At 34.0% G+C, this 20,521-nt stretch overlaps 2 protein-coding genes and 1 long non-coding RNA gene across 8 annotated transcripts; 1 reads left to right on the top strand and 2 right to left on the bottom strand.

The window, feature by feature from the left end:
• Positions 1 to 329: 329 nt before the first annotated feature.
• On the top strand, positions 330 to 3,455 carry LOC110632388 (signal recognition particle subunit SRP54 2). Its single transcript, XM_021780603.2, has 9 exons — positions 330 to 688; positions 770 to 869; positions 964 to 1,117; positions 1,259 to 1,409; positions 1,522 to 1,670; positions 1,967 to 2,067; positions 2,186 to 2,343; positions 2,513 to 2,627; positions 2,750 to 3,455. Exons 1-9 carry the CDS (start codon positions 458 to 460, stop codon positions 3,076 to 3,078), a joined length of 1,488 nt encoding a protein of 495 aa, XP_021636295.2. The 5' UTR covers positions 330 to 457; the 3' UTR covers positions 3,079 to 3,455.
• Positions 3,456 to 4,150: 695 nt separating this feature from the next.
• On the bottom strand, positions 4,151 to 10,958 carry LOC110632400 (uncharacterized). 6 transcript variants are annotated; one of them, XR_009149546.1, is made up of 9 exons: positions 10,349 to 10,958; positions 9,946 to 10,044; positions 9,737 to 9,823; positions 8,472 to 8,590; positions 7,383 to 8,138; positions 7,054 to 7,218; positions 6,733 to 6,975; positions 5,473 to 5,689; positions 4,151 to 4,574 (listed from the first exon to the last, which is right to left on the bottom strand). It is a non-coding gene; the product is annotated as an uncharacterized LOC110632400 (long non-coding RNA). The 6 variants fall into 6 exon arrangements; XR_009149544.1 differs by lacking the exon at positions 10,349 to 10,958 and having other exon boundaries at positions 9,946 to 10,308; XR_009149549.1 differs by lacking the exon at positions 10,349 to 10,958 and having other exon boundaries at positions 6,733 to 6,930; positions 9,946 to 10,308.
• Positions 10,959 to 19,488: 8,530 nt separating this feature from the next.
• Positions 19,489 to 20,166, bottom strand: LOC110660859 (serine/threonine-protein phosphatase 7 long form homolog). The gene is made up of 2 exons (XM_058148837.1): positions 19,687 to 20,166; positions 19,489 to 19,595 (listed from the first exon to the last, which is right to left on the bottom strand). The coding sequence occupies exons 1-2, from the start codon at positions 20,136 to 20,138 to the stop codon at positions 19,577 to 19,579; spliced, it is 471 nt and encodes a 156-aa protein (XP_058004820.1). The 5' UTR covers positions 20,139 to 20,166; the 3' UTR covers positions 19,489 to 19,576.
• Positions 20,167 to 20,521: the final 355 nt, after the last annotated feature.

The following is a 20,521-nucleotide window of genomic DNA, read 5'->3' as shown; positions in this document are numbered from 1 at the left end:
ATATAATAATTTTGATAATATGAAAAATATTAATTATAGATAATAAATAAATAAGGTATAAGTTCATTAGAATGTGTTTTTTTTTTTAATATTATATTTTTTTTATTTTACTTTTTTATTAAATTAATAAAATTTTTATAACTAATTATTTTAAAAAATTACATGAGATAAATATTTAACATAAATTTATTTTAAATTATCTTACTTTTAACAACAAAGTATTTCTAATTTATATGAACGCAGTTAAGCATTCAAGTTATTAAAATTTATTTTTTTTAAGTAAAATATTTTTCTCAGTCGCAACTCATCCATTCCAAATACGACTTGGCGTATGATCGTTCACAGCTATAATAGCTTATCTCCCTCCCTCTTCTCATACTTCAATTTCACAAAAACCTAACCACCAATTTCTCTCTCAGAAACCCTAATTGTTAGAATTTTGTAATAATCATCGAAAATGGTGTTGGCACAGCTGGGAGGGAGCATATCCCGGGCAATCCAGCAGATGAGCAATGCCACAATCATCGATGAGAAGGTTTTGAACGAGTGCCTCAACGAGATCACCCGCGCTCTACTTCAATCCGATGTCCAATTCAAGCTTGTTCGCGACATGCAGACTAATATTAAGAAAATTGTCAATCTCGATGATCTCGCTGCTGGTCACAACAAACGCAAGATCATCCAGCAGGTAATTCCAATTTCACCTGAAACCCAATTCTTCAATTTCGATTTCTAGGATTAATCGGGGATTTTGATTGGATTATTGTAGGCAATATTTAACGAGCTATGTAAAATGTTGGATCCGGGGAAGCCATCTTTTACTCCGAAGAAAGGGAAAACAAGTGTTGTTATGTTTGTTGGTTTACAAGGTATGCGTGCTGGCTTTTCGTTTATTATTATGCTAATTCATAGCGTTTACCAGTTTTACTTATTCGCCCTATGCTGTCTTGTAAAAATTTTCAGGGTCTGGGAAAACCACTACATGTACTAAATATGCATATTATCATCAGAAAAAAGGTTGGAAACCTGCTCTAGTCTGTGCTGATACATTCAGAGCTGGTGCTTTTGATCAGCTAAAGCAGAATGCCACCAAAGCTAAGATACCATTTTATGGAAGGTAATTATTTGCGTGAAATTCTCCTTTTGTTGTGATATAAAACTTTGATAGAGATGTAGTTGTAATCAAGTTGCAAATCATAAGCTGTATAGATTTTATTTGCATTTTATAATTTCAAATGTTTTTGGCTTTTGCCCACAGTTATATGGAATCGGATCCTGTCAAGATTGCAGTGGAAGGAGTCGAAAGATTCAAGAAGGAAAATTGTGATCTTATAATTGTTGATACCAGTGGGCGCCATAAACAGGAAGCTGCTCTTTTTGAAGAAATGCGCCAAGTTTCTGAAGCAACGGTATATTCTGGTCTTTCATGCTCCCATGATCTCATTAATCATATGGATATTTATAGGCATTTTAGGTGCTAAAATCTTTTTTTTTTTTTTTTTTCTTTTCCTTCCCTTCCAGAAACCCGATCTTGTTATATTTGTTATGGATAGCAGTATTGGTCAAGCCGCATTTGATCAAGCTCAAGCATTTAAGCAAAGTGTTGCAGTTGGAGCTGTGATTGTTACCAAAATGGATGGTCATGCAAAGGGTGGTGGTGCTCTTAGTGCGTAAGTATTCATGCAATTATTGTATCCTTTTCATTAATGTTTTCAATTGGATTAAATGCTTTATCAAAGAGCGTAAATTAGTTTCTAACTATCTTTGGAGTCTGATATTCTTGAAGTTCCAATACTTTGAGAACTTTTTGTTACCATGCTTTTGAATGTTCTTGCAATGATATTTATTTACAGAGAAAATAATACTTTTTAACAATTAATAGTAACACTTAAAAGATTTATATCAATGCTTTTTCTTGTTTAACTATTGTAACAATATTGATTTGCATTTCGCATGACTTTTACAGTGTTGCAGCAACAAAGAGTCCTGTTATATTTATTGGGACAGGAGAGCATATGGATGAGTTTGAAGTTTTTGATGTTAAACCTTTTGTTAGTCGCCTTTTAGGTATTCCCATTCTTCAGTTTTGACACTTTTGCTTTGATTGTGTTCGAACCTCTAGAAATTGTCCTCACTTGATTGCATATTGCTGTGAGTAATGACGTAATAATAATCTTCCATCTAGGAATGGGTGACTGGTCCGGATTCATGGACAAAATTCATGAGGTTGTTCCTATGGATCAACAACCTGAGCTTCTGCAAAAACTATCAGAAGGAAACTTTACCTTGAGGATTATGTATGAGCAGTTTCAGAACATACTGAAAATGGGTCCTATTGGCCAGGTTCTCATCTTTGAATCTTTCTGCTCTGTTAGATTGAACCTAGGGCTTGTTTTGTTTGCGGTAATATTGCAAATAGTTTGTGTAATAGAAAAAATTATTGACAATAATATTAGTAGTAATTGGTGACCTACAAGCTTTCTGCTGAATATGCACTAGGTATTTTGTGTAGGTATTTTCAATGCTTCCAGGGTTTAGTGCTGAATTAATGCCAAAAGGTCGTGAAAAGGAAAGCCAGGCGAAGATTAAACGTTATATGACTATGATGGATTCAATGACAAATGAAGGCAAGTCAAGTATTCAATATTTATGTTTTGAATGTTACCTTTTGGATAGAGAAAATATACATTTTGTTATAGAAAATAGAAACTGCTAGTGTGTTCTTAATCTTTGTCTGCTTGTGTTGCAGAGTTGGATAGTTCTAATCCAAAGCTGATGAATGAGTCCCGTATTATGAGGATAGCACGGGGTTCTGGCCGCCAAGTTAGAGAAGTAATGGAAATGTTGGAAGAGTACAAGCGTCTAGCCAAAATCTGGGGCAAAATGAAGGGACTTAAGATTCCTAAGAAGGGTGAGATGAGTGCTTTGTCCAGAAATATGAATGCACAACACATGAGCAAAGTCCTCCCTCCACAGATGCTGAAGCAAATTGGTGGAATGGGTGGCTTGCAAAATCTAATGAAGCAAATGGGTTCTGCAAAGGATATGATGGGGATGTTTGGAGGTGGGGACAAGTAGGGTGTGATTTGAACTGCATTGATGATCTGAATTGGTTTCCAATTAAGCGTAGCAAGACGAAAACACGGAAGAGGCATACAAGCAAATCAATGCTACTGACTGTTTAGCTTAGATAATTCTTAAAGGCTGATGCATTTGGATTGAAATGGTATTTAACTTTGCCTGTTTTGTATGTATTGGGTTGAGAAAAGTAAAATATCTAAAAAGAAAGAATGAAAAATAGTGGGAAATTGAGGTTTTAGATCATGAAGCAGAAATAATTTATTTTAGATCAGTGTTCCAGCAGATGTATATTGTTCAGAATTTTGCGTTAGGACGTTGAGAATTTGCAATTCCATCTTCTATTCAATGATATTTGCCCAGGGGATTTCCACAAACGAACCGTTCATTTTATCTGGTAGAAAAATTGTATGTTGAGAACTTTAATGGTTTAACCTTCGTGGACCTTAAGAGTTTAGATTGAACAATGGTAAGGTTGATCAGTCGATTCATCAAATCTTGTGCTGCCTGAATCTGCGAATCAAAGGTTTATTTCCATGGATATTGCATGAGAATTTTGTGTACCTGTTGTACGAATATATAAATCGATTTGTTCTACACAAAAATATTATATACGTGTATGATAATACAAAATTATGGGCAACTTTGCTGCATTTACATTAGCAATGAACATTTAGTTCAAATTGAATTATATATTTTATAAATCGAATCGAATTAAAATGAATGAAAAATTGAATCGAATCACTCGATTTCAATTTGATTCAATTCAAATCGATTAGTTTTGATTTTTAATTGATTTTTTAATTTAAACTTATTTTAAGTTATTTAGTCTAATTTTAACTTTAATTTGAATCTAATAATCATTAATCAATGAAATTAAATAATTTATATATATACAATTCATAAATTTTTCATAAAAATAAATCAAATAAAAAATCAATAAAACTATTCAGTTCGATTTATTTTAATCTATTTTTTTATCTTTAAAATCAAATCAAATTAAAGTAACCAAAATTTTTATAATGTAAAATCGAATTAAATCGAATTGAATTATCTTAAAAATCAAACTAAATTATCAAATTAAGACGATTCAATTTGATTTATTCAGTTTGAATCGAATAATACTCATCCTTAATTTATCCTTAATTTACACTATGGTGTGTAGTACATGGCAATAATTTTGAATTTATATACTTTTAATATGGATGGGTTCCACGCATTACATATCACCTTTCCAAGAACTTACTTAAAACTGTTTTCCTCAAGGAATTTCCCTCTACCTCCTCCTCTTCCTCTTCATCTTTATCTGACTTCACATGTGCATTTAGAGCACAACGAATTACCGAATTGACTTGCATTCTCAATCTTGCATTGTCCACGAACGCTTCTATGAGCAACTTCCTCAACTCATCATCAACTCTATCACCGCCTTTTGTATTGAAAGTCTCGTCTAATCTGGCTACAGAATTTTCTACATCCTCTGCAAGGAGTTGTGCCTGTTCATGTTATGGAACACATGTAGGTTGGTTAATATACACCAAGATAATGAGGAAGTATGAGAAAATGATGATAAATTGACAGGAGTATGAATGAAACTGCAAAATCTATTCAACAAGAATTAGTCCATAGTATTATCACATCAGGAGGAATGAGGATTAGCCCATTCACAAAAAAGAATATTTTCAGTTTTCCTATTCATGCATGCTCTATATTGAATTAATTATGGTTTTTTCATAGAGAATTGCACTCTTGTGTTCTCTGATCGTTCCTCATTTTTCAAACAAAAGTGGTCGGATTGTGTCTCATACCTATTAATAGAAAAAAGGTACACAAAGGGGAACAAAAAGATATTTAGAAAAGGATTAGATTGTCAAAAAATTAACTGTTCACATTAATCAAAACAATACATCAGAAAATAGTTGAAATTGAAGTACTCTTTAACTGTGCACAAAATATTACACCATTCCCATTAGCAAATCTAATCAATGGCATACACATTGAATCCTGTGCATTCAAAATTCCAATCCTTCTCTATATCTTTTCCTCCCAAACCATAAAAGCAAGAAGGCATGAAAAACAAAGACAGATGATAGTTTAACCATTTGCCATAGTACAAGCCAGTGGGAATATTACCATTATCTAATAATTGAACTTGTGCATAAACGGCCACATGGACATACACAAATTCAAATGATATTACATACAAATAAAAATACCTACAGGTATGGAATGTTATAATTAACATCAAAAACACAATTAAATCCATCTTCAGAAAAACTGCAACTGAAACTAGTCCAAACACAAAATTCTATAAATGTTCCAAAGATGATATAATGTGCAAAATAGAACCAAGACTTTTTCATTTTTAGGTAGAAGGTAACACATGGAATTTACCTCTGCAAGAAGGAGACCGATTCGATTATCAGATGTCGTCAAAAGATCAATGGCATCAGATGGCGATGAAGTGTCCAGAATCAGTTTATCTTCCTCTTCAACAAGGAAATTAACACTACATTCTTCAAGCCTATTGCGAAGAATTTCACTCATGCAACAACTTAACATTGGCAGCAGTCACAACTTGCATTCTTTGTTTTTCATTTCGAAGACCCCTCTGAAATCAGACATGCAACAACATCAAGAAATTTGCAGAATTTATAATAAAAAAATTTAATTCCAATAAAACCACGTCACGACTAACTCAAATATAAGTGATCCAACAGAAATCACCCACTAAGCAAAACTAACTGGATATCATCTTCTAGAGAAACCTATTAAGTTTAACTTCCTTTGTAAGGACAAATTACAACTCTCAAGTAGTTTAATATACAGTGAACAGTTCCCAGAATCAGGGGGAAAAGCTGCTCCTGACCTCCTGCTTTTTCCTCCCACATAGTTTTCTTTTCCTAACATTGGACTTCTCATTTGATAATTATAATTTTTACTAGAACATGCCATAGGCAGCACCAGTCATGTACATGCGAACTTGCATAGTTTAAAATGGCTGTTATGTAATGGATTTATGAGTCCTTGTACTATCACTACACTTATGTCCAGGTGAATTTTCTGTACGTGCATAACAGCCGTCGACATAACAGTAATGGCTGTTATTTGGCTGTTATAGCCATTACATGTATAAAAAGCATCTTTTCTTTCACTGGCAGCTCTAGGTACAATGGCCCAGCATCTCCCCCACCCTCCCCCCAAAACCAAAAAAAAAAAAAAAGAGAGAAAATAAAATAAAGTGAAACAAAACGAAAAAATAGAAAATTTATTTAGCCACCATTTTCATGTTTCTTAAGCCATCTTGAACCTAAATCCTTCTGAATTCTTACTGTTAGAAATTTAAGCTTGATTTCACTTTGTAAAAACTAAAAAGGCCAAAATGGCCTTCCCACACTTTCTTTAGAAGAGGTGAGTAAATTTTAGTCATGACTTAGGAGTTTGTTTCTTTTCTTAATTATAGTCAACTCCTTTAAATATTTATCATTTAGTGCATTTTGCACTTTTACACAAGAGATAGAGAGAGTAATGAAGGCTGCAATGACCTCATTTCCATCACACAACTGCAACTGCAATTTAAATAAAAGAGGGAGGTCTGTAAGAGAAGCATCATCATATAAACAAGAGAGTGCCAAAGAAAAGTGTCAAAATCACCTCCACTTCTATTTTTTCTTTCACCAAGCCACTAAGCTCCTGTTTCAGATCCGACTGCGAACTCCGAAGAGATTTCACCTCCTTAACAAGAAGCTTCACATCTGCTTTTGACTTCAGCTCCAACTCTTCATGATGCTTATGCAAGTTTTCAAGCTCTTCTCTAGCAACATTCAACTGCTGTAGCAACATTTTATTCTCCTGAATCATAGAGACTTTTGCAGACTCAGTAAGTGCCCTTTCATCCTGAAACATCCTCACACGTCTTTCACAAATACTCATCATAAAGAACATAGAAAAAAATGTTACTTGTAGAAAATAGACCTGTTCAGATATCAATTTCAGCTTCATCTCTAAACACTGCTTACGGAGTTCTTCCACATCCCATTGCATCCGAGTAAATCTTTCCCTTTCAATCAAAACAGCTTGTTGCATGTTTTCTTTACAATTATTTCTAGTAATCTCAAGATCCACTTCCAAATCTTTAACCTACATGAAAGAAATCTTGCAAATTAGTTATTGCCATAGTATTGAAACTTTACAATGTCCTGTCTTTACCACTTTTACAATCATGATCAGTATAAATGTACGCTATTAGAAAGAGCCTATATCAATGGTTAGACAACTAAAAATCAATGTTTGGTCAAGCGTACCTTTGCCGACAGAAATTGCCTTACAGCAACTTATTGATTTAATCTGGCTATAAGGTCCTCCATGTCTGTTTTAGCTGTAGCTAGCCTCTGTCGCATGGTATTAAGAACAAAATTCAACTTATGGCACTCATCTGATGGAAGGGCAACTAGCAAGTTCTTTGGGAACTGTGAATTTAAGCTTCCAGGAGCATCAATTATTTTTTGAGTTTCAGCAACCTCAGGAAGGACAAGGGAATCATCACCAAACAAATTACCTACCCCAAGATTTGATATTTCACTAGCTTTTACAGAACTTAAGTCACTCCCAATACTCTCTGTTGATAGTCTGCGGACATGACCATCCAATCTCTGATACTCTAGTCCATGTAAAGGCTCATTTCCATCTCCAAAAAAAGCTGTAGCTCTAGATTTGTTTTCAGCATCCACTTACAATATTTTTCTCTCTTCCAGCATACATTTTCCTCCAGGAAAACTTTTCTAGGTTCTCCAGAATAGATTTCCTGTTAAATATACCATATTTAACAGTTGCTTCCATTAAATCAGTTAAGTTTTGTTCAGAAGTTGAAGTCTCCCTGCCAAAATCAACACTGCTATCTTTTGCATTCCTAGGAGTTCCAACCTCCGATATCTCAGGAGAACCATTACCATTATCTGATGCATTTGACAAACTACCAGCCAACAAAGAAACATCTGAGTTGGTTTGTAATAGAGCTGACGGCACTATGTCGCTAGCAGAAGAATTTGCATCATCAAAAACTGAAAAGAATACAAACCCCATCTCAATTTGAAAAAGTAATATCATTTGGGTACTTAAATTATACTCTTCAAAATGTAACTTGGATACAGGTAAGTGTACCGATAAAGATAAGAATTCATGACCAGAGGTCAGACTTGCCTATTTTCTTAAAAATTTCATAGATGTTCCTCTAATTTTAAGTTTCAATTCGAAATGTCCTACCCATATCTGAGTCTCATTGCCATATAAGTTAATAAATGTAAGAAACTATAAACAAATAACTACATATTGAAGATCAAAGTGTCAACAAGATCATGAGAAGTTATTTTTAAATGGTATCAAAAAACACCTACATGACCGTGCAGCAGCTTCTAGTTCAAGAAACGTTCCAACTGGAGCACTTCTAGATACATCAATATCTGATAATAGCTTTTCCATCCAGTCCTCCAAAGAACATCTTCGCTGCAGGATACTAATCATTTAAGAAATTATTATCATGATTTAACGGGGATAAAAAAAAATTCAATGTTAGAATTGGAAGAAATATGCACACTACTCAACATCAGCATACCCATCATCTATACTCAACTCAACTAAGCCTTTATCCCAAAAATTTGGAGTCGGCTATATGGATTCTCTTTCTCCACTCTAAATGATTTTGGGTTAAATCCTCAGAAATGTATAATACTTCTAGGTCATGTTGTACTACTCTCCTCCAAATCAATTTAGGTCTACCCATTTTTTTCTTTCTATCCTCTAACCTAATGTGCTCTACTTGTCTAACTGGAGCCTCCGTATGTCTACGCTTCACATGACCAAACCACCTTAATCTCCCTTCTCTCAACTTATCTTCAATTGACACCACTCTTACCTTTTCTCTAATACTCTCATTACGGACTTTATCTAGTCTAGTATGGCCACTCATCCACCTTAACATTCTCATCTCTGCAACTCTCATCTTAGACGCATACGACTCTTTCAGTGCCCAACAATACCCATCATCTATGATGGGGGAAAATTAAATAAATGAATGCTCAAAGTATAATCCAAATTGCTATTTTTTAAATACATCATTAGTTCATAGAAGAAAAAGAAAGGATGACAACCCACATAAATACAGTTAACAAAGGAAGCTGAATAAGTAAATTAACTAGTGAATGGGAAGAAGCTGCTGCCCCATAGATCCATCAAGGCTCCTTAAGTCCTTGGAACTAGCTAAAAGAATGGTTGCATCCTTTTTGACACATAATTTAGAACTGTTAGCCAAGGAAATGGCAGTACACCTATCCATACGTCATGTTTGTGTCTGTGTCAGCATGTTTATTTGTTTGTTCTTTCTACTTTCTTTGTTTTTGTGCTTTGGCAGTCAGGGTGGGAGTAAGGAAAAGAAAGAGAGAACACAAAAGAGATGTTCAACATCTCAGCCACAAATTCTCTTCATATGCATGAACAAAATCTTACTTTCTGTTTAAAAGAGAATTAAAAATAAATTACAAAATCTGTTGCTAATTTTAAAAATTGACAACAGTGGATTAGGCTGCTTTAAGATTCTAAACTTTGGGACATTGCCATAATGTAAACAATCAACAAATGAAAGAAGAAAAGACAAATACCCTACCTTTTCCAGCAATGTACTGCCTTTCCTTCTCAAAATCCTCTTTGGAGGAACTGGAGGTAGAGTTTTCTCAGGAAATGCCTTTTTAAGCTACCAAAAATAGTAAAAGTGAAATAACAAAATGGGATGAGAAATGGTACACTTGTCCCAAAAACAGTATCTCAAAAGTCAATTAAAACCCTAGCAATGAATGTAAACTTGATTTCACTCACTTCAGAAAGTAGGTTTAAGAAATTACTATATCTTCACAAAATCCCTCGAGTGGTGGTTATCCCTTCTGGCGATTGTATACCAACTTCGACTTTGTAAAACTGTAGTGTCCTCAATGAATATTAAATCAGAAAATTGTCAAAGAGAACCACCATACAAATACTCAAGAAAAAACAGACACACTAAATGATATAAAGCCCCCAACAAAATAATTAACTCTGATCATTTAATCAATCAAACATTTAAAGTCAAATCCCTAAGTCTACTATTGTATCTGGAATTGGATACCCATAAGAAAGTTCACAAAAAAATTTTATAGCTTTCAAATAGAAAATTAAAGATAAGATTATAAACTGGTTTAATTTGTGAACAAGCAAATGAATAACATGTTGACAAAAAGCATACCGCCACAGGATCTGAACCTCTTGACTTTGGTAGAAGAATCCAAGAAGGAACTGTAACACAGTAACTCCATCCTGTATGAGGGTCAAGCGGCCAAATAGTGTCCCTTCCATCCTACATTAAATACTAGGATGTATTATAAAATAAGATTAATCGAACGAAATCCCCAAAATCAGTACCTGTTTTTATAAAATATCATTCAACAACTGAGGACGTCTTAAGTGCATAAGCAATACCCAAGTTTAAAATAATTAAGCTTTTCCTATCCATAAACCACCCCAAAAGCCCTCCTCAAAGTTTGAGGTAACCAAGAATAAAATATTAGAGCAATGCTCGCATTCAATTCCAAGCACATATCTGCATTACAAATTTCAGGTTCATGTTATGACCCAAGAATTTTCTTGGGTTAATTATGGTAGAAGTGTGCCGTGAGGAAAAAGGGTCAATAATTCAAATTTTACCGAAACGGGGTGGGGAGTAAATAAAGACGTGTTTTAGAGTGGGAGGCTATCAACGATAGCCTACACAGAGGCAGGAAGCCCGGAGCGTCCCGCTGCTACTGCACGCTAACAACAGAAGCGTCCAAGTCTCCAGAACGCCAGGGACGCCACTATCACAAGCGTCCAGCACCAGAACGCCAGTAACACAAGCATCCAAATGCGGGACGTCACTAACACAAGCGTCCAGCAGATTCTCTGCAGCAACCAGCCCCGTGTTGTTCATGCAGCTGGACGCAGAGATTCTCTGCAGCAACCAGCCCCGTCGCCTACGTGTTGGTCATGCAGCCCCGTCGCCTGCGTCGCATGCCCGTGGCGTCCCATCGCGTCCCGTCAAGGCAGAATGAATAGTGGACGCTTCTCAAACTAGCGTCCACTCAATCCTGATTTAAACACCAACTGCCTCTCTCGTCTCTCTCATTCGTCCCTCTCTTTTACTCCATTTCCTCTCCCATGTTCAAGCTGCTTCTCCCTTCTCGCGGAACTGCTTGTTGAAGCAGGTGGTGGAGGTTGCGGAACTGCTTGTTGAAGCAGGTGGTGGAGGTGTTCGGTGTACCAAGAAAAATTGTTCTTGTATCCTGGTACCTATTTTAGTTTTTTAAGAAAATAAATATATATTATATTTAAATATTTTAGTGTTTATATTTATTTAAATATGCATGCATTATTTAAATATTTGAGTGTTTATATTTATTTAAATATGCATATATTTATACGTAGTTGTTGAGTGATATTTTACAAATGTTAGATGATATTGTCATATATTAGAAGAAAAATGAGTGATTTATTATTAATATTTTGAAATGAATTTTTTTGAATAATATATATTTAATTTTTATAATTTTTAACTAGTTTATAGATAATCTTAAAAATTAAAGGAAATATTTTTAACAATATATATATATATATATATAATAGTATAATATTTTGATAAATGATGAAATTTATTAAAAATATAAAATTTTATATAAAAGAATAAATGAATAGGAAAATTCTTTTATAATATATTATATAAAAGAATGAAATGAAATAGATAAGATAATAGTATATTCTTAATAAAAAGTTTAATTATGGAAGAAAATAAATTTAATGTAAATTAGAAATTTAAGGATAATAGGAAAAGTTAATTTAATCTAAATAGTAGTTTAATTGAAAAAAAATTTAGTACTAGGTTAAGATTCGAAAGGAATATATATATATATACTTTGAAAAATTGTAAAAGTTAGTGAAAAAAGAGAAAAATAATAGGAAATTTAGTTTATAATATATTATATTAAAGAATAAAATAAAAGAGATAATATAATATTATATTCTTAATATAATTAAAAAAATTAATAAATACCATAAATAGCCGAAATAAAGTTTATATTAGTTAAAACATAAAATATATATATTTTTTAAAATATAGTAGTTGAATATGTAGATTAGAAATATTTAATGTTAAAATTATAGAAAGAAGAAAAAATTTCAAGCAAAATAGTGTTTATAATATTTTATAATAAATAATATAGAGAATATATAATATAAATGAATATTATTAAGTTGATAGTTCAAACAAAAATAAAAAAATAAAAGAAATTAAAATAATTGAATATTTATGGTTAACCTAATCGATTATGAGAATTTAGAAAATCAAAAAATAATTAAATGAATCGAACCAGAAAAATAAATTGGTTCGATTCATTTTATTATTTTTTTTCAACACATTTAGTTGAATATATGAGGTGAACCGGACAGTTTATCCGAGTACTTGTAGAATTTCTTAGGTGAACCGAATCAAACCGCAGCAACATTAGGTTTGATTTTTTTAAAAAATTTTAGATTTGAATTAAAAATTTAATAGGTTTGGCCGAAATAAAGAACCAAACTGCATATTTATTTGAATTCCTTTTTTTTTTACAAAGTTAGGCAATACTATTAATTATAATTTTTCTTATGTGTCATTCAAATAACTAGGATTCTTATTTAATCAGAAAAATTTCAATTCCATCGTTTGCTACCTTATATTGGGATGGAGAAGTTATTATTGATGGTGAAGGCTGCGACTATTGTGGGGGTTCATCAACAATCATTACCATTGGTAGACGCATGGATTTTGGTACTTTAGGTATGAAAATAGTACGTGCAATTGATCTTGAAGCTGGGTGTGAATTTATATCGAATATCTTTTTCAGACAACCCATTGAAGGAGATGGTTCAGTGAAATGGGACTGTATGGGTTTGACTAACGATGATGATGTAAATATTATGTTTAATTTTATTGATGAAATTGGAGGTATGTCATCGATAGAATTATATATTGATATTTTTTTACTGGATGCATCTAGAAATGTTGTTGATGAAGCGGGACCATCAAATGTTGGTACTACTGATGAGGTAGTTGTTCGCTATCAATCATCTGAACTTGATAGTAGTACGTTTGAGGATAAAGTTTTGGGGGTTATCAATGAATCTGAAGATATTTGTGAACGTCGATGGGTGTACGATTCAAACGAATCATACTTTTCTGATAGTCATTATTGCCCCAATAATGGTGTCGATGAAGAGGATTCTGATGAACAATGGATTGATAGTGATGAGGCAGACTTCAATCAGGATGTTGAGCATGATAATGAGGTAGTAGTCAACTTGCCTTCATACTATAACACTCATGTTGCAAACCCAATAATGCCTATTGTCCATCCTCCACCTTACTGTGAATTAGATTTTTCATTGCTAACAGTTGATCCATGGTCAAAACCACAATATAGTTCAATGTGGGATCCATCGAATGAGTTTGAAGTTGGAATGACATTTCCGTCTAGAGAGGCTGTCCAAAGAGCTGCCAAAGAATATCATTTACTTAGGCACCATGACTTTTCTTATGATGAGACAAAGAGCAAAACGTATGCTATAAGGTGCAAATATAGAAACAACAATTGTAAGTGGAGAATGCGTGCGTCTCGTCGGGAAGGATCTGATATATGGAAAATTACTCGATATAACGGACCCCATACATGTGTTAATCCATCAATCTCACAAGATCATAGGCAATTGGATAGCAAATTTATATCTGATTTCATCCTAGCAATATGCGAGAAACGACCAAATGTGAAGATATCTGCGTTACAAGCAGAAATCAAAGATAAGGTTGGATATATGCCGAGTTATCGGAAGATGTGGAAGGCTAGACACGATGCAGTTGTTAAGATATTTGGTGGTTGGGAGGAATCTTTTACAAGATTGCGTCAATTCATGCTTGCGTTGTGCAAACACAACCCCGATTCTTCGTTCTTGATTGAAGATGACCCTCTGTTTGTTAATAATAAATTAAAACCTGAGAATCGGGTTTTCGATAGGATGTTTTGGGCATTCAAACAAACAATTGAAGGTTTCAAGCACTGTCGGCCAGTTATTTTTATAGACTCAACATTTTTATATGGAAAGTACAAATGGTGTTTATTTTGTGCTACGGGACTGGACGACAATAACCATATTTTTCCTATTGCATGGGCAATAGTTGATTGTGAAAATACAATGAACTGGGATTGGTTCATGTCTTGTTTACGTGTTTGTGATCGTTCTGATATTTGTGTTATATCAGACAGACATATTGCCATTAAAAAAGCAATGCAGCAAGATTGGTGGCAGCCTCCTAATGGACATCATCGATACTGCTTAAGACACGTACTGAGCAATTATAACATGAAGTTTAAAAATCCCGACATGAAAGAAGCTCTCTGAAAGGCAGGTTAGTTTTTGCCAAAGAATATTATTTTTGCAAGCATTAATTGCATTTTCAATGTTATATAATACAAAAATGTCAATTTTTTTTAACAGCTCACCAAATTCAGAAAAAGAAATTTTATGATGCCATGGACACAATCAAGAGCGAGCATCCAAATACGTTTGAATGGGCCAGAAATATACCATTGGAGAAATGGACACATTCTCATGATGGAGGAAAAAGGTATGGCTCCATGACAACCAATACCGTTGAGTCAGTTAATGGAATGCTTAAGGGGATTCGTGCACTACCAATAACTAAAATGGTAGAGAAAATATTTTTCCAATGTGTCCAATATTTTGACACACGTCGCATGACCTTCCACGAACAATTGCAGTTGGGCTTCAACTTAACACCGGCGTGTCGTCAAATTTTGAATGAAAATTTGAATGAAGCAAACTCACTTAATGTTCGATTATTTAATCGCGATTGTGGTGAATTTGAAGTTTGGAATGATAGAATCGGGGACAACCAATTAATTATAAACAAAAATTTAAAAAAAAAATGAAATCTGAAAATGCGAAAAGTTTTTGTTTTAAAGAATATTTTTTTATTTTTATTATTTGCATTTTCATTTTTATAAATATAAAAAAATTTTTTTTTTTTTTTTTAATTTAAAAAAAAAAAAAAAAAAAATTAAATGGAATTTTGACAAAGCATGAAGAGTGATGCGTTTGAATGGGCGAGAGAAATATATATATGGAGAAATGGACGCGTTCGATGATGGGGGGAAAAGAAAAGAAATATGGATCCCCCAAATAACCAAGTTGTTTTATATAATTGCTGGGATTAGAGGCACGTTACTGCGACGATTTCTTTCACACAATTGCGTTTGGTTTCAACTTAACACCCGGCATGTCGTCAAATTTTGAATGAAAATTTGAATGAAGCAAACTCACTTAATGTTCGATTATTTAATCGCGATTGTGGTGAATTTGAAGTTTGGAAGGATAGGCGGGGACAACCACATCGTCAAACTTTGTGAGAGGACATGCACATGCGAGAAGTTTCAAGAGATACGTATTCCATGTTCTCATGTCATAGCAGCATGCCAATCAATGTTAATTAATTATGAGCAATACGTTTCAAATTATTATACATTGGAACGAACGCTTAAGTGCTATGAGTGGCAGTTTCATGCACTTGGACATCATGATGATTGGCCAACAGACAATGATCCAATCCTTGTACTTGACCCAAATCGAAAAAGGTCTAAAGGAAGACTAACTTCTTTAAGGAAGACGAATGAAATGGATTGGATGGTGATTCAAAAGAGAGGGGATCCGTCTAAAATCCATTGAAGGACACTATTTTCAAATACTTTGTATTATTATCATAAATTGTTGGACACAGTTTTCATTATTATGTTTTCATTTTATGTGTATTATTACCCCCCTGTTGTTAGGTTACATACTTTTCAATTTTATCTTAAATTATTGCATTATTTAATATAATTACTGCAATATGATTTATTTCGTATATATTTATTTATGCTCTCTTTTGTTTATGACTTAGATAAAATTATAGCTCGTATAATGCGCACTCCGAAAAAAATTGTCAGTCAATAACAGCGGGCAAGAGTATATGGTTTAATTAGGAATTTGATTAATCTACCTATGAAAGTAACACCATCAACTGCAGGAGATTACCTACTCTGCATTGTTAAGCATATGATAAGGGTGAATGGGCTAATTCAACAAATCATATGGGAAGGAGAGCTATTAACAGATAAACCTAGATATTTGGCTTTAAAGTCAGCTTTTAGTTGTGTCCAGGATAAAGGCATACTTGACAGTGTATGGCGAAAATTAGAAGCTAACCGTACCCCATCATATTTACTACTTCTTAAAGGATTTGTCAAAGAATATGCTAATTGGGTCGCTACAAGGACAATGTGTCAAGTAGTGGTATAAAAATGCGTAATAGGAAGAAACATACTCTGGTAAAGCCCTGTTTACCTAAAATTGACAACACATTGGAGAAAGATATTTATAACGAGCTAATTAGATCATGTCCTGTAAATCAAATAGTCATACTGACCTAATTAGTTGATGTAGTAAACAATGATGTACTTTTATCTTTGCATTGACTATGTAATGTAGACTTATTAATTAATGCATTGAATGAGAAATTTTTATTTACACCATTTTATACGTGTATTAAATATTTTTTTTACCATTCATGTTTTATTTACTGTATAAGGAAAATACGTGCATTGTTTTACCTGTCACAAATACAAAATGAAAATGTATATTTAATATAATGAATAGGTATGGCTAATCAACAAACAAGAAGAGATTACATTGTGCCAGGTCCAATTGATCCAGAGCTTCTACGACTCCAGTCACAACACCGTTCTGAAGGGATTTGGACTGGTACAACGGAGCATGAGGTGCTTACGTGTAGAAGGCAGGGGAACATATTGCATGCTGACATTGATGACCGAATTGTTCCTCATCTCCACGATTCTGGATTTATTGGAATTGCTAGATTAGGATTTTTTCCCCTTGACTGGCACCTTATTAGTGCCTTTGTAGAGCGATGGCGACCGGAAACTCATACATTTATGATGCCAATTGGGGAGTGCACAATCAGTCTTCAAGATGTTGGCATTATCACCGGATTGCCAATACATGGTTCTCTGATGGAATGTCACGAGCAGAATGGCCAGAAGTTTGTGAGCTCTTGTTGGGAGCTAGACCACCTCCAGAAATGATTCGAGGACATACATTAAAATTATCATGGCTAACTGATGAGTTTGGAGCTATTCCACATGAAGCTAATGATTTAACAGTGTTATGGCATGCAAGAGCATTCATATTACGACTCATCGGTTTGATATTTCCCGACAAGACAAACTCACGTGTGAACTTGATGTTCCTACCCCTATTAGAAGACTTGAGGCAAGCTACGACATACAGTTGGGTTGGAGCTTGCTTAGCCTTCATTTATCTTGAGCTTTGTCGTGTTGCAATTACTGAAGCAAAGGAGATTTCAGGACCCCTGTTCATATTGCAAATCTGGGCTTGGGAGAGATTTAAAATAATCTCTCCATCAATAAGAGATCCATCGGCACCTCATGATGCACCCCTAGGTGCTAGGTATGTAACTAAATTTATATTTTTTTCCATTAAACAATCAAAAAATTGATTTTTATTGCATTATATTTTAAATTTTCTTATTAACTAACAGGTGGAGTACAGCTCGACAAATCACTGAAGTTACAACCCATGTACTACAACAAATTCGATACAATCTTGATCAAATGCGACCTGAAGATGTAAATCAAAATTCTCAAAATCTGACTTAAAATAGTGTTATATTTTTTTCCTATATTAATCACTTTATGTTTTTCAAATTTAATACTTCATGTTTTGCTCATTTTCACTTGCAGATTACATGGGAACCATATAATGAGGAATTGTTAAATGAGCTGCCCGACATGTGCATACAGGGTCGTCCCATATGGAAGGCAGTGTTGCCATTAATTTGCTTCCATATTATTGAATGGCACCAGCCTGATAGAGTGATGAGGCAGTTTGGTTTGGCCCAACCTATTCCACGACGACCGATGCAAACAGATGAGTTACATGAGATTACTCTCCGATTTAGTGAGAGTAATTGGGCGCACCATCGTGCGACGTACATTAATCGTTGGAATAGGCGAGAACATTACATTGTTCAAGGGCAAAAAATGGCACAACCACTCCACCATCATTCTGAATATATGGAGTGGTATCGTCGAGTTGCAAGACGTTGGATCTCAATAAGTGGAGCTGCCATTGGTTGTGTGGTAATCATTTATAATACATATTTTTTTCATTATTAAATACTTAGTAATAATAATTTTTAATTACAGTGTTTAACAAAAACTGTAACATAATACATGGACTTCATATTTTTACAGGAGGATGCAATTGAGGATTGTTTGCTAAAATTACAGAACCCATCAACAGAAAATGTGATTTTCATAGCATTTCTGCCAAAAAAAAAACTTTTTTTTTAAATATAATAGTTTTATAAATTAAAAATATTAAAGTGTGAAAACGCTACTATGAGTAGCGATTTTCACAAAACATTTCTGCCAAAAAAATAACTTTTTTTTAAATATAATAGTTTTATAAATTTAAAATATTAAAGTGTAAAATTGTAATTGTATTAAATTAACAAAAATATGTAGTATAATTTTTATTAACAAAAATATGTAGTGTAAAATCACATTTTCTGTTGATGGGTTCTGTAATTTTAGCAAACAATCCTCAATTGCATCCTCCTGTAAAAATATGAAGTCCATGTAATATGTTACAGTTTTTGTTAAACACTGTAATTAAAAATTATTATTACTAAGTATTTAATAATGAAAAAATATGTATTATAAATGATTACCACACAACAAATGGCAGCTCCACTTATTGAGATCCAACGTCTTGCAACTCGACGATACCACTCCATATATTCAGAATGATGGTGGAGTGATTGTGCCATTTCTTGCCCTTGAACAATGTAATGTTCTCGCCTATTCCAACAATTAATGTACGTCGCATGATGGTGCGCCCAATTACTCTCACTAAATCGGAGAGTAATCTCATGTAACTTATCTGTTTGCATCGGTCGTTGTGGAATAGGTTGGGCCAAACCAAACTGCCTCATCACTCTATCAAGCTGGTGCCATTCAATAATATGGAAGCAAATTAATGGCAACACTGCCTTCCATATGGGACGACCCTGTATGCACATGTCGGGCAGCTCATCTAACAATTCCTCATTATATGGTTCCCATGTAATCTGCAAGTGAAAATGAGCAAAACATGAAGTATTAAATTTGAAAAACATAAAGTGATTAATATAGGAAAAAAATATAACACTATTTTAAGTCAGATTTTGAGAATTTTGATTTACATCTTCAGGTCGCATTCGATCAAAATTGTATCGAATTTGTTGTAGTACATGGGTTGTAACTTCAGTGATTTATCGAGCTCTACTCCACCTATTAGTTGATAAGAAAATTTTAAATATAATGCAATAAAAATCAATTTTTTGATTGTTTAATGGAAAAAAATATAAATTTAGTTACATACCTAGCACCTAGGGGTGCATCATGAGGTGCCGATGGATCTCTTATTGATGGAGAGATTATTTTAAATCTCTCCCAAGCCCAGATTTGCAATATGAACAGGGGTCCTGAAATCTCCTTTGCTTCAGTAATTGCAACACGACAAAGCTCACGATAAAGGAAGGCTAAGCAAGCTCCACCCCAACTGTATGTCGCAGCTTGCCTCAAGTCTTCTAATAGGGGTAGGAACATCAAGTTCACACGTGAGTTTGTCTTGTCGGGAAATATCGAACCGATGAGTCGTAATATGAATGCTCTTGCATGCCATAACACTGTTAAATCATTAGCTTCATGTGGAATAGCTCCAAACTCATCAGTTAGCCATGATAATTTTAATGTATGTCCTCGAATCATTTTTGGAGGTGGTCTAGCTCCCAACAAGAGCTCACAAACTTCTGGCCATTCTGCTCGTGACATTCCAGTTACTGTAGAACCATGTATTGGCAATCCGGTGATAATGCCAACATCTTGAAGACTGATTGTGCACTTCCTAATTGGCATCATAAATGTATGAGTTTCCGGTCACCATTGCTCTACAAAGGCACTAATAAGGTGCCAGTCAAGGGGAAAAAATCCTAATCTAGCAATTCCAATAAATCCAGAATCGTGGAGATGAGGAACAATTCGGTCATCAATGTCAGCATGCAATATGTTCCCCTGCCTTCTACATGTAAGCACCTCATGCTCCGTTGTACCAGTCCAAATCCCTTCAGAACGGTGTTATGACTGGAGTCGTAGAAGCTCTGGATCAATTGGACCTGGCACAATGTAATCTCTTCTTGTTTGTTGATTAGCCATAC

Source organism: Hevea brasiliensis, chromosome 6 (genome assembly GCF_030052815.1).
Source record: "Hevea brasiliensis isolate MT/VB/25A 57/8 chromosome 6, ASM3005281v1, whole genome shotgun sequence".
Classification (NCBI taxonomy): domain Eukaryota; kingdom Viridiplantae; phylum Streptophyta; class Magnoliopsida; order Malpighiales; family Euphorbiaceae; genus Hevea; species Hevea brasiliensis.
This window is presented reverse-complemented; position numbering and strand designations above follow the sequence as displayed.